Here is a 15402-nt window from a genome sequence, read left to right on the forward strand (position 1 = left end):
ATGAGTTGAGCCTTAAGACACATTGAGGTATTTTTAGTTTATGTTTTAAATTGACTCATATTGCGAGAGGTGAGTTAAGCCTTTTAATTTTTGTTTTCAAAATTCAACTTATATTGCGAGAAATGAGTTGAGCCTCAGGACACGCTGAGGTATTTTCAATTTCTGCTTTTCAAAATTCAACTCATATTGCGAGAAATGAGTTGAGCCTCAAGACACGTTGAGGTAATTTCAATTTCTGTTTTCAAAATTCAACTCATATTGCGAGAAATGAGTTGAGCCTCAAGACAAGTTGAGGTATTTTCAATTTCTACTTTTCAAAATTCAACTCATATTGCGAGAAATGAGTTGAGCCTCAAGACACGTTGAGGTAATTTTAATTTTTATTTTTCAAAATTCAATTCATATTGCGAGAAATGAGTTGAGCCTCAAGACACGTTGAGGTAATTTCAATTTCTGTTTTCAAAATTCAACTCATATTGCGAGAAATGAGTTGAGCCTCAAGACACATTGAGGTATTTTTAGTTTATGTTTTAAATTGACTCATATTGCGAGAGGTGAGTTAAGCCTTTTAATTTTTGTTTTTCAAAATTCAACTCATATTGCGAGAAATGAGTTGAGCCTCAAGACACGTTGAGGTATTTTCAATTTCTGCTTTTCAAAATTCAACTCATATTGCGAGAAATGAGTTGAGCCTCAAGACACGTTGAGGTAATTTCAATCTTTGTTTTCAAAATTCAACTCATATTGCGAGAAATGAGTTGAGCCTCAAGACACGTTGAGGTATTTTCAATTTCTGTTTTCAAAATTCAACTCATATTGCGAGAAATGAGTTGAGCCTCAAGACAAGTTGAGGTATTTTCAATTTCTGCTTTTCAAAATTCAACTCATATTGCGAGAAATGAGTTGAGCCTCAAGACACGTTGAGGTAATTTTAATTTTTGTTTTTCAAAATTCAACTCATATTGCGAGAAATGAGTTGAGCCTCAAGACACGTTGAGGTAATTTCAATTTCTGTTTTCAAAATTCAACTCATATTGCGAGAAATGAGTTGAGCCTCAAGACACATTGAGGTATTTTTAGTTTATGTTTTAAATTGACTCATATTGCGAGAGGTGAGTTAAGCCTTTTAATTTTTGTTTTTCAAAATTCAACTCATATTGCGAGAAATGAGTTGAGCCTCAAGACACGTTGAGGTATTTTCAATTTCTGTTTTCAAAATTCAACTCATATTGCGAGAAATGAGTTGAGCCTCAAGACACGTTGAGGTAATTTCAATTTCTGTTTTCAAAATTCAACTCATATTGCGAGAAATGAGTTGAGCCTCAAGGCACGTTGAGGTATTTTCAATTTCTGCTTCTCAAAATTCAACTCATATTGCGAGAAATGAGTTGAGCCTCAAGACACGTTGAGGTAATTTCAATTTCTGTTTTCAAAATTCAACTCATATTGCGAGAAATGAGTTGAGCCTCAAGACACATTGAGGTATTTTTAGTTTATGTTTTAAATTGACTCATATTGCGAGAGGTGAGTTAAGCCTTTTAATTTTTGTTTTTCAAAATCAACTCATATTGCGAGAAATGAGTTGAGCCTCAAGACACGTTGAGGTAATTTCAATTTTTGTTTTCAAAATTCAACTCATATTGCGAGAAATGAGTTGAGCCTCAAGACACGTTGAGGTATTTTCAATTTCTGCTTCTCAAAATTCAACTCATATTGCGAGAAATGAGTTGAGCCTCAAGACACGTTGAGGTAATTTCAATCTTTGTTTTCAAAATTCAACTCATATTGCGAGAAATGAGTTGAGCCTCAAGACACATTGAGGTATTTTCAATTTCTGCTTTTCAAAACTTAACTCATATTGCGAGAGATGAGTTGAGCCTCAAGGCACGCTGAGGTATTTTCAATTTCTGCTTTACTAATTCTACTTTTCAAATCAACTCATATTGCAAGAGGTGAGTTGAGTCTCAGGCCACACGCTGAGGTCTTTTCAAATTCTGTTTTTAATTTCTGTTTTTTAATTTCTGTGTTTCAAAAAAAAAATCAACTCATATTGCAAGAGGTGAGTTGAGCCTCAGGGCACGCTGATGTATTTTCAATTTCTACTTTTCAGTTTCTGTTTTTCAAAAATCAACTCATATTGCGAGAGATGAGTTGAGCCTTTTAATTTCTGTTTTTCAAAAATCAACTCATATTGCGAGAGGTGAGTTGAGCCTTTTAATTTCTGTTTTTCAAAAATCAACCATATTGCGAGAGGTGAGTTGAGCCTTTTAATTTCTATTTTTCAAAAACCAACTCATATTGCGAGAGGTGAGTTGAGCCTTTTTCTATTTTTCAAAAATCAACTCATATTGCGAGAGGTGAGTTGAGCCTTTTGCCAATTCTGTTTTCAAAAATCAACTCATATTGCGAGAAGTGAGTTGAGCATTGGCTCACGTGCTGAGCTATTTTCAATTTCTATTTTAATGTCTAGTTTTAAATAGTCAATTCATATTGCGAGAAATGAGTTGAGCTCAGGATCACATGCCGAGTAAAGAATAAAGATTGGACAATTGAACAAAATTTAGTGCTTTTAAGTCTTTGCACTATCCTTGTTTCACAATGATAAGCAAAGAGGGGCAGTTGTAAGCACTAAATTTTTGTCCGACTAGAGTTTGTGTTTAATTTTCAAAATTTCAAAAAAAAAAATTTAAAAAATAAAAATTGCATTTTGACCCCTAAACTTTTCCTAAATTTCATTTTGACCCTTAAACTTTCTTTAAATTTCACTTAGACCCTTAAACTTTCATTAAATTTCATTTTAATCCTAAATTTTCTAAAAATTACATTTAGCCCCAGAAGTTTTGCTGCATTTGTGATTTGGTCCTTCAGACAAGTTACGTGATTTGGGGCACCCACTTCCTAGATTTTCAGGCCATAAACATGGGTGGCTGCTCCTTCTTCACCCACTACCTGCAAACAATGAGAAAGAGGACAAAATTTGGAGCTTTTAAAAAGAAAAATTGAAGAGAAGGGAGGGGGGTTTTTATTTTCGGCAACCAAAAAGCAAAAAAAGAGAGAAAAAAAAATCAAGCAGCAGCAAGCAAAAGCCCTCACCACCGTCGTTCAACCACCGCCACCGTTGTCGTCCCCTTGCCCCCACCACCTGAAAAGTCGCAAGCAACCAAAAAGAAAAGCAAAGCAAACAAAAGAGTAGCAAAAAAAAAACAAAATAACTTCAAAAAATCCGCCGCTCCTTCGCCGCTACCGTGCTCGCCGGCGCGCCCTTACACTCCCACCACCGTCGCACCTCCACAAATAAGCAGACAAAGACAGAAAAAAACAGCAAGCAAAAGAAGTAAAAAAGGTAACTGAAAAGAAAAAAGAAGAGAAGAAACAGAAAGATGAAAGGAAAAAGAGAGAAAAAGATAAAATAAAGAATAAATAAAACCCATTTTTTGATAGGCCACCAGCAGCCCACCACCAGTGGACCCGACCCAGCGCAGGCCCAACACCACTGACGGCCCACTAAGCCTCAATTTGCAGCAAAAAAAAGAAAAAGGGCTTGTCCTCCAAGACTTTGGTCTTTTGGGTGAATTTTTTTTCTTCTTTTTTTCTTTTTAATCTATTTTATTTTGTTTAATGTATTTAAATGGTATTTTATTTAATTTAAAATAGTATGTTTAAAAATAGTTTTTCATAGATATTATTATGTCATTTTAATTACATATTTTTTTAAATAATAATAATAATGATAAATATTTTAATGCATAAGGCAACGAACTGATTTAGCATCGAATTATCGAATTCATCGCTATGTTGGATGAATATCGATGGCTCGTGTTAAATACGGGACGCCCTTATAAAAAATCGAAAATATTCAAAATTTATCGTATTTCAATAAAAATCCTCTTGTTTTATTAGAATCCCGATTAAATATTAAATTGAATTAATTTAACACTAATTCGATAGTTTCATCGCCATATCGGGGTGAATATCATCGATTTGTGTTAAATACAGTATTTTTAAAGAAAAATCGTTTTTAAAAAAAAAAATTCATGTCTTCAAAATTTCTCATGTTTCAAAAATAATAATAATAAAATTTCCCGTGTTTCGAAAAAAATACATTCGTGTTTCTTTCTAAAAAAATCGTGTTTTCAAAAATTTCCGTGTTTCAAAAATTCGTGTTTTCGTGTTTTCAAAAAAAATCTCGTGTTTCAAAAAAAAATAAAAATAATAAAAAATAAAAAAAAATTCTCGTGAATATTTTTGGTATTATTGTGTTTTCAAAAAAATTCAGTATTCGACAAATTTAGTGTTTTCGTGTTTTCAAAAATTTTCGTGTTTCAAAAATCTGTGTGTTTTCAAAAATTCTGGCGTTTCAAAAATTTTCGTGTTTAAAAAAAAATTTACGTGTTTTCACAAATTTTCGTGTTTCACAAATTCTCGTGTTTTCAAAAACTCCAGTGTTTCAAAGTTTCCATGTTTTCAAAAATTATCGCGTTTAAAAAAAAATTCGTGTTTCAAAATATTCTCGCATTTCAATTTTTGTTTTTTAAATCGTGTTTCAAAAAATGTCGTGTTTTAAAAATTTTCGTGTTTCTAAAATTTCCCTGTTTTAAAAATTCCCGTGTTTCAAAAAAAAATGTCGTGTTTTAAGAAAATTTCGTTTTTTCTAAAAATTTTCGTGTTTCTAAAATTTCCCTGTTTTAAAAATTCCCGTGTTTCAAAAAAAAATGTCGTGTTTTAAGAAAATTTCGTTTTTTCTAAAAATTTTCGTGTTTCTAAAATTTTCGTGTTTACAAATTCTCGTGTTTTCAAAAATTCTCGTGTTTTAAAAAAAAAACTTTCGTTTTAAAAAAGAAATACTGCGCTTCAAAATTCTCGTGTTTTTTTTTAAAAAAAGGGGTTTTCGTATTTCAATCGGATCACGACTAAATATTAAATGGAACTCGTATTTTTGAAAATTAAGACAACATGCGTTTAACGAGATACCAATTTTGGGCGTCGCGAGGGTGCTAATACCTTCCTCGCGCGTAACCGACTCCCGGACCCTAATTTTCTCTGGATTTTGACGTGGACCTAAAATTGTCTCTTTTTTTAGAAAAGTTTAAAAAAATTCTTCTAAAAAAGGATTTTATTTGGTGTCCGATCACACCTAAAAAAGATCGGTGGCGACTCCTCTTTTGTAAATAAAATTTGAAACTTTAATTTTTCAATAATCATTTCAACTAGCGCCTATTGCCAAATTTTTAGGTCGCTACATACAATACTCAATTACAGCCCAAATATTAAAACCCTAAAAGCTCAATTAGCCCACAATCTTAACTAATTTTCAGTAAAAAAAAAGAAAAAAAACCTAGCCACCTCCACTTGCTCCACTTACACCTGCAAAAGTCAAAAGAAGAAAAAACAAAAAAAGGGACAGAAAAGAAGCAAGAAAACAAGGAAATAGATAGCAAATCCATGGTATTTCGGCTACAAAGGCAGAAATCCCGGATTTTTTTTGGGGTACAAAAACAAGAATATTGTAAAAAAGGGGTTTTTTTATAAAAAAAAAGAGATTGAAAAAAAAAGTGTAATATCTCTGAAGATTTTTCTTAAAAAAAAACAGCAAGCAATACAAAATAAAGATAATAACAAAGCCATAAAAAAAGAAGAAGTGCAAACTGGCTTAAGGTTTTTTTTCTTTTCTTTTCTTTTTTATTTTATTATTCGAATCCATATCTTCTCATTCATGTATTAAATATATCAAGGTATATATATAAGAAATATAAAAAAAACCTTTTTGAAATTTTCGGCCACCATGCGTGGTGGCCGGCGACGGTGGCCGGCGGCGGCGGATGGCGGCGGACGGAGCCAGAGTTTGGTTGGAGGGAGAAGGCCTTGAGAGAGTTTGAGAGAAAGGGGTTAGTTTTTTTTTTTTATGAAATGGGAAAAATGAGTTTTTTTTTAGGAATTTTGACTTATATAGCCCCATCAAAACGACGTCGTTTTGGGTTTTAGCCACTAATGCCAAAACGACGTCATTTTGGCTCTTAACCCATGGCCGACCCGCGACCCGACCCGCTCCAACTTCAGGATCCGCGTGTTTTCATTGGAGGGGCTATTTGCGCGTTTAGCCCCTCTGCTTTTTATTACTTTGCAATTAAATTATTTTTTATTTTTAATTTGGCACCAAAATTTGTCGCAATTTTCAATTTAATCCTAGCTGATGCTGTGCATTTTATAAAGGGGGTTATTGCACTTTAGGCCCTCTATTGTTTCACGCGCATTTAAATAGGCCCTTTTTTTTTTAAATTTGCCCCAAAACTTCGTTTTTAATTCGAATTTAGTCTCTTTTTTAATTTAAGTTGATTTTTATATTATCTTTGCTACTTTTTTTAATATTAGTTCAAATAATATTATATATATGCTTTTAAATACACTCTTTTATTTTCTTTTATTAAAAATATTATTATTTTATTTTCTTTACGTTATTATTATATTGTATCGTTTTTTTATCATATCATTATTATTTTTCATGTACACATTATTTTCATGATTATTAATGTGTTTATTTTTACTACTATTATTGTATTTATTATTAGTATTAGTATTAGTATTATAATTACTGTTATCATACTTATATGTATATATATTTATATGTAAAGTTATCAATGGTTATTTTAATATTATCATCATCTTAATATTAATATGTACTTATTTTTAACATATATATATGTATGTATATATTTATGAAGTATTATTAATAATTGTTTTGTAACATTATTATTATTATTTCTGATGTGTATGTATTATATATATTTTTAATACTATATTATGTATATATTATATATATATTTATATATATATCTATTATATTTTTATGTATATATTTTTAATATCATATTATTCATATGTTTTTTATACATTATCCCATGTAAATACTTTCAATACTACATTATGCATATATTTTTGTCTCTAATATATATATACTTTTAATATTCAATACTATTATTATGAATATGTCTTTGGTATATGTATGTATATATATATTTTTTAAATTCATATATTATTATCATTATTTTCTACGTTATATTATTATTATTATTATTATTATTATTATCATCATTGTCATTGCCATTTTTGTTGTTCCATGTTTTATTCATTTTCATTTATTCGTTAATTTGCTTATGTCTTCGATCATTTCATTTTCCTCATGCATTTGTTTATATTTACATATTACTAGTCTTGCTATTACTTCATCTTTTATAATTACTCATATTATCATTTTTGACACTGTCGCACCTATTATGTTATTATTCACATTAATATTATAATTTGCTTTTATGTTTTACTATAAATCACGTTATTTTTCTTACTCAATATATTAAAACAATTCTTTCATAAAAGTAATATTCCGTATTAGGTAATTCGAGATAATCGTACCCTAACTTACTGGGTTTCGATTCTTTTTATTTAACCTAAATAATGGAATATTCCTTTTAATCACAATGTGAGTTTAAAAAAATGTTTATTTTTGGAGATACGAGGTGTGGTGCCCTAACTTACCAGGTATGACATGTTGTTACCTCGAAATAAGATTTTTCGTAAATAAAGGCAATACTGGGTGTTTGATGATTCGAGAATCATACCTTATCTTACTGGGTTGTGATTTCTCGTTTGCTAAAAAACAATCGAATATTCCTTTAGGTTTTCACCCATGCTTATTAAAAACCTTTCAAAACAAAGGATGTTCGATGATTGGATATTTGAGAATCGTGCCCTATCGTGTTGGGTTGTGCTTTTTCATTTATTCTAAGCAATCGAAGATCCCTTTGAAGTTTCATCCACGTTTTCTAAAAACCCTTTAAAACGAAAGAAGTGTTTGATGTTTGGGCAGTTCGAGGAATAGTGCCCTATCGTGCTGGGTTGCAATCTCCCGTTTGACTGAAATAATCAAATATCTCTCCGGGATTTCACTCGTATTTTCCAAAGTGAGGCAATGATCAATGTTTGGGAATTCAAAGAATCGTGCCCTACTGTGCTGGGTTTCGATTTTTCGTTGGACTAAATAGTTGAGCATCCTTTCGTGATTTTCGAATTATAAATTTTCGGACATCGAAACAAGAAAATTTTTGACGATTAACTCGGGTTATTCAACTTTTATTAAAAAAAGCCACATTTCAAAAACATTTTTAATTTTAGACATAAGGACAATATTTAATCGATTTGGTACCAATTTTGGGCGTAGTGAGGGTGCTAATCCTTCCTCATGCGTAACCGACTCCTGAGCCCATTTTCTAAAATTTTTGTAGACCAAAATTGTTGTTTTAGTAAATCATAAATGTTTTATTAAAAAAACCAAATTTTTAGGTGATCCGATCACACCAAAACAAAAGATCGGTGGCAACTCCATGCATTTGTTTTTCAAAAGTCGATTACCCCTTTTTTAAAATTTTAAAATTTTTAAATCAAGGAATGGTTTCGACAGCTTAGCGACTCCCCTGGGGGCAATAAGAGAGTCAAGCCGCAAAATTGATTTTTTTTGTCCTTTTGTCGAAAATTTAAAATTTGGTTTTTAACAAATGATCCTTTTACTTCATTTGTTTTGGTTCAAGTCCTATACAATACTGTTGCATTGCATTGCACGACCGTTGTGGTCACACCTTTTAAGTGGGAGTGAGAAACTATGTTTTCGTGAGGTTTTCACCTCCGCATGGGCTAGAGGATCGCTTCCGGAATACATCCGTACTTATGTCTTCGTGAGGTTTTCACTTCCGCATGGGCACAAGGAAATGTATTCCCCTGAACTGAACTTGGTCCATATGAGCCTATAATGGGTGAGGATTGAGGAATCTGCTGGTTCGGGTACCTTATCTCTAGAACTAAACCGCATATAGTAAACCTTAGGAACCATCTTTGGATGAAGCCGCGTCGAGCCTTAGTACTTACCCCTATATGCGTCATAATTATCGTTTATGTGCTTGCATTCTATCGCTATTATTTGACACTAACCGGTGTTTTGTTTGGTTTTGTCTTCTTTGCATAACATCGCATACTAAAGGAGGCGTTAATCCGTATTCAATTACTAAGTTAGAAAATTTGACATGGAGAATGAATTTCTTAGTAAAGTCGAGGATAATGTGGCCGTTCGTGCATGGTTGGAGAGGCTGCAATAGGAGAGAGGGGATAGCTTGGCAGAAGGGTATGTATCGGAGTTGCAAGATTTCACTCACGTCAATGTAGTACAGAACGAGCTGCAAGAGTTGAGAGACATTTGGGCTAGTTGGAATGAAGGAATCAAGCAATTGTTTTACCAAAATTATGGTGACATATCCTACCTGCTAGACATTAGAGTGGATAAGAATTTGTTTCGAGCCTTGGTGCAGTTTTGAAATTCTGCGTACAAGTGTTTCACTTTTGGAGAAGTGTATTTGGTACCTACCATGGAGGAATACACTATTTTGCTCAGGTGTCCCAAAATTCAAGTCCGGAAGACTTATGCTCGGGTTTTTAATAGTCAGACTTTCGTGAAGAAACTGATGAGCATTTCTGGGATGAGCGAGCCTTGGGTCATTACTCAGATTCAGCAAAAAGGAGATAGCAAATGTATCCCTTGGGAGAATTTGCGAGATTTGATCTTGACACATCCAGATGAAAGAAAGAGGGTTGATATATTTGCCTTAAGCATCTATGGATTAGTGATCTTTCCTAAGGCTTTGAGGCACGTGGACGAGGCGGTCATTGACTTGTTTGATCGCCTTGAAAAGGGAATCACCCCGGTACAGGCAAGGGGCGATTCATTGGATGTGCACAATTACTGATGGCATGGTTCCACGGGCACTTTTGGAAGGTAGAAAAAGTTTCCTATTGAGTCTTCTCCGAGGGTTATTTCCCATTGAAAGAAGAAGTAGCTATACAGAGGAGAGAGGATATCTCAGAGGAGAAGTGGATGGACATTCTTCATAACCTCAAGGAGGGGGATATCGAGTGGAGAGCTTATTGGATGGTTCCTGATGAGATCATGTACCGATGCGGTAACTTCGATTGGGTGCCATTGTTAGGAATTTGGGGAGCTACGGGGTATACTCCACTGTTAGCCTTGAGGCAATATAAGTCGAGGCAGTTTGTACCCACGACCTATGGGCTTGCTCAGAGTGAATTCTCATTTAAAGGTACTCATTATAAGAAGAGAGTTCGGGAGTTATCGGATGCTTGGAAGCAAACTTGTTGGATGAAGAGGTTAGTCGTCGGTTCCATAGTAACGCCTGAGTATAGCGAGTGGTTTAGAAAGAGGATTAATGATAATATTCCTAGGCCAAGCTTGGAGAATGCTCGACCTATCGGGGAACAATTACAAATCGCCCCATCAGAATTGGAAATTATAAGGCAAGATTTTGAGAAGAAGAGTTCGGAGCTCAGGAAGAAGATCGAACAGTTAGAAGAAGAGAAAATGCATTTAAGGTTAGACGCTGATGTTCTGAGGTCAGAGGCTGAGAAATGGAGAAAAGGAAAAACTAAGGCCGAAGAAGACCTAAACAGCTTGAAGACAGACTACAAGAAGCTGCGCCTATCTATGAGGACTGCGGGTTTAGGTAAGACTTCCGAACAATGGCGCCACAAAAGTCGAGAAGAAAAAGCCAATACCGATCTGTGGGAAAGGAAATTTTGAGAAGCTCAGGCACGAAATGAAGATTTGGAGAAGAGTCTGTCGAAAAGCAGAAACGAGCGAGGTGAACTAAGGGCTAGAGTGGCAGAACTCGAGAAGTCTCTGCATCAGTACCGAAACCGTAACACCGCAATAGAGCTGAGGGCAAGCTTGAGCCAGATAGAAGAGATGAAAGGAAGAATAGGAGAGTTAGAGGCATCATTGTAGAACTGTGAGATGCGGATCCAATTTTTCGAGGCAAACGAGGATCGTTGGAAAGAGTAGCTTCACTATGTGCAAGACCAAGTCAGAAACAGAGATTACCTTATGGGGGAAGCCATAACCCAAATTCGGGAGGTAGCAGACTACTTGCAAACTTTAGCGGTTCAAGCGGACATACTGAGCGTGAAGTATGAGTTGGAGTCGGATAGCGGACAAGAGCTGGCCTCGTTGCTTAGAAAAATTAGGACTTTAAGTGTTAGAGCGAAATTTTATTTGTAATTCGACTTTATGTAAAAGATTTTATTTTCGAGTGAAATTTTCTAAAGGCAGTTGAATCAAAATTGATGCCTCATTTACATTCATGCATTTGCATTACATCATATCATTATGCATTAAAGGCCATAAGAGTTTTCTAATTAATTAATTAAAAATTATTTCAGTAACCTGGAAACTAACGAAAACTAACCAACTACGCACTCCTATGGTAGAAGAAAAAAATCAATGGATAAGAGGCTCGAGAAATTGGAGCAAATGCAAAAGGACATGTAAGAACAAATGCAGTCTCAGATGGAAGAGCAGCTAGCCAAGATTCAACGAGAGATGAAGGAGCAAATGATGGAGTCCCAGAGAGAAATGATGTCCCAGTTATCCAAATTGCTGTTGGGAGGAATGGATAAGGGAAAGGGCCCCATGGACCAAGTTGAGGAAACGAACGAAGATCTCCAATACCCCCTGGCTTTACTCCGACGCATGTATCGATGAAGCTCGAGATTAACCTACAAAAACCATCGGTCACAATCATACCCCAGCAAGTTCAGGCTGGAGCTTCAATTTCGATGAACTTCTCAGCCGGCTCAGGCTATAACTTTGTCAACAACCCGAACTATCCGCCCGTTCCCGACTTGGATGAAGCTGCTGAAGAGGAAAAGGTGAGGATGGATTCGCAAAAACAATTGGAAGAACGTTGTAGATGGCTCGAGGAAAAATTCAAAGCCATGGAGAGCGCGGATCATCATCAAGGGATTGAGGCCAAGGATCTGAGTCTGGTCCTAGATTTAGTCCTCCCCCCTAAATTCAAAATGCCTGAATTCGAGAAATACAATGGAACAAGTTGCCCTGAAGCCCACATCACCATGTTCTGCAGGCGAATAACGGGATATGTTAACAATGACCAGCTACTAATCCACTGCTTTCAAGATAGTCTGGTTGGAGCGGCGTCTAAGTGGTATAATCAACTGAGCCGAGCCAAGATTAACTCATGGAAGGACCTGGCTCAGGCCTTTATGAAGCAATACAATCATGTGACGGACATGACCCCTGACAGAATCACTCTCCAGAATATGGAAAAAAAGTCAAATGAAAGCTTCAGACAGTATGCACAAAGGTGGAGAGAGGTGGCCATACAAGTTCAGCTGCCACTTCTAGAAAAGGAGACGACAAGGCTCTTTATCAACACCTTGAAAGCCCCTTTTATCACCCATATGTTAGGAAGCGCCACAAAAAGCTTCTCCGACATAGTGATGATGGGGGAAATGATCGAGAATGCTGTGAGGAGCGGTAAAATAGAGTCGGGAGAGAGTGCCAGAAAGTCGGCCCCAAGGAAAAGGGACAATGAAGTGAACAACACGAGCACATTCAATAAGGGGCAGTCCAAGTCAATTACCGTGAATCAACCCAAAACGGTGACTACCAATCAACAAAGCTTTGTAAGACAAGAATCCAATTCGAGAAAGAACACAGAAAGGCCACAATTCACCCCTATACCCATGACATATAGGGAGTTGTACCAGAACCTGTTCAACGCTCATGTAGTATCCCCTTTCTACCTAGAGCCACTGCAGCCCCCGTATCACAAATGGTATGACACAAACGCCCAATGTGAATACCACGCGGGAATTACCGGGCACTCAATCGAGAATTGCACTGCATTCAAGAAAGTAGTTGAAAGACTCATTAAGGTGGGGATTGTAAGATTTGATGACCCAGCCACGCCCAATGTAGCAGGAAACCCACTCCCCAATCATACCAACCAAGGAGTGAATGAGATAAGTGAAGGCTTGAATAAGAAGACCAAATATGAGGTGGCAGAAGTCAGGACCCCGTTGAGGCGGGTATGGAAGGAGATGGCCAAGAGAGGATTGATTGTGTTGGACTCGAGGGAAGAATCCAAAGAAGAGAGAAACTACTGTGAGTTTCACGACAAGGTGAGACATGAAATCCAAGATTGCGTGGAGTTCAGAGCGCTAGTACAAAACATGATGAACAATAAAGAAATTGAATTCTATGAAGAGACCGAAAACCCCGTAGAGGGAGATATATGTGCATCGGAGGGAGAATCGACGACAAAATCGAACGCCTAACTATCCCGTAGTGATCATTTCGAGACCCAAAAATAATGAAACCGGAGTAAAAATGCCACCGAGGGTCATAATCCAAAGACCTGCAGTTTTCCCTTACAAAAACAGCAAAAAGGTCCCATGGAATTATGATTGCAGTGTGATGATGCCGGGAAAAGAGAGCCCGGTTGACGCTTCAATAGAGGACCAAGACAAGGGTTTCTATACACGTAGCGGGAGGCGTTACGATACGGCGAATGAGGAGGTGCAGCCCACAAAAGGAAAAGCCCAGGTGGTTGAGGAAATGAAGGGAAAAGCAACCAAACCTATTAATGAGCCAGTTAACGAAGAGGAGGCGAAGGAGTTTTTAAAATTCCTAAAGCATAGCGAATACAGCGTGGTGGAACAGCTACGTAAACAACTAGCCCGTATTTCGGTGTTGGCCTTACTTCTAAGCTCGGAAGTTCATCGTAGCGCGCTAATGAAGGTCTTAAACGAGACATACGTTGCTAATGACATCTCCGTTAACAAGCTGGACCGTTTGGTGAACAACATAAGTGCCGAAAATTATATCTTCTTTAATGACGACGAGATACCATCCGGGGGCATGGGGTCGACTAAAGCTTTGCATATCACCACGCGCTATAAATGGTACACGCTGTCAGGCGTACTGATTGACAATGGGTCGGCTTTGAACATCCTGCCTTTGATCACGCTGAATAGATTACCTATAGATAGCTTTCACATAAAGGAGTGTCAGAACATCGTAAAAGCATTTGATGGCACGGAGAGAAAGGTGATGGGTAGAATCGAGGTACCTCTTCAGATTGGGCCAAACACATATGAGGTGGATTTCCTCGTAATGGACATCAAGCCCTCATACAATTGCTTGTTGGGAAGGCCCTGGATACATTCGACTGGGGCAGTGCCTTCCTCGTTGCATCAGAAATTGAAGCTAGTATCGGAAGGGAGATTGATAATGATCAAGGCTGAGGAGGATATTATTGCAACTGTGAGCAATAATGCACCTTATTTGGAGATAGATGATGAAGCAATCGAATGCTCATTTCGATCTTTGGAATTTTTTAATGCGATGTTCATCACCGAGGGAAGCAAAATTCTGGTGCCAAAATTGTCCAAAATCACGAGGATGAGCCTCCAACTGATGATCGGAAGAGGGGCCCTACCCGGAAGGGGACTTGCAAAACATCTGCAAGGAAGGGTTAAAACATCAATGCCGAAAGACAAGAGAGACCGCTTCGGTTTAGGATTTAAGCCGGATGTAAAACAAAAGAGAATGGAGCTGGAAAAGAAGCAAAAAAGAAGAAGAGCTCGATTAACGGGGAAAGAAATCAAGTGGGAACCAATTACATTCCCCCATATATCGAAAACATTTGTGTCCGGGGGAATTATTCATCCCGAGAGAAACACACCAATGACGGGAGCTATAGAAGAAAGGCTGAAAAGCTTAGACATCAACGTCATATGCGAAGAGGAGACTGGAAGAGAGAATTTGTCGGGTATTTGCCTCTGCAAGCCTGGAAGTGTCCTGGACAACTGGACTGCGGAAGAGATTCCTGTAGCTTTTTGAACGGATTCAGAGTAATGTCCAAAACACACTTATTGCTCTAGGCCTAGGAGTAATAAGAATCTTTTATGAAATAGGCCGATGTTTAAAAACGACATTTCAATAAAATGCACGATTATTATCATTTTTCAGCAAATGTTATGTCCTCTTTTCAATTCCACTCATAACCATACAAATGATTACTTTCGAATTCTTTTATTCTTGAAACATTCATCTAAATATTCTTTCATTCGTCATTCATAATCATATCACGTAAATAAATGTTTCGAATTCTTTTGATTCTTTGAATCTGCCTTCGTCCTCATAACAAGTCCCCAGATATTAATGATACGAGTAACACTGCTAGCGACTTAGAATTTCTTTTCGAGCAAGATGTGTGTATGGATGATTCTCAGGATTTTGAAGATGACCAAGGCTGTAACCTATCTCATGATTTGTTGAAGATGGTAGAACAAGACGAGAAACAAATCTTACCTCATAAAGAATCAGTCAAAATTGTGAGTTTAGGAGAAGGACAAGAGGTGAAGATCAGAACATGTATCACCGCGGAGATGAAGCGAGACCTCATTGAATTACTTCAAGAATTCAAAGATGTCTTCGCATGGTCATACCAAGATATGCCCAGGTTGGACACTGACATCGTGGTG

At 36.5% G+C, this 15402-nt stretch overlaps 1 protein-coding gene across 1 annotated transcript; it reads left to right on the forward strand.

Annotated features, from left to right (window-relative positions):
- Positions 1 to 13243: 13243 nt before the first annotated feature.
- On the forward strand, positions 13244 to 14758 carry LOC121212055 (uncharacterized). Its single transcript, XM_041084298.1, has one exon. It carries the CDS (start codon positions 13244 to 13246, stop codon positions 14756 to 14758), a length of 1515 nt encoding a protein of 504 aa, XP_040940232.1.
- Positions 14759 to 15402: the final 644 nt, after the last annotated feature.

This window comes from Gossypium hirsutum, chromosome A02 (genome assembly GCF_007990345.1).
Source record: "Gossypium hirsutum isolate 1008001.06 chromosome A02, Gossypium_hirsutum_v2.1, whole genome shotgun sequence".
In the NCBI taxonomy this organism is placed as follows: Eukaryota; Viridiplantae; Streptophyta; class Magnoliopsida; order Malvales; family Malvaceae; genus Gossypium; species Gossypium hirsutum.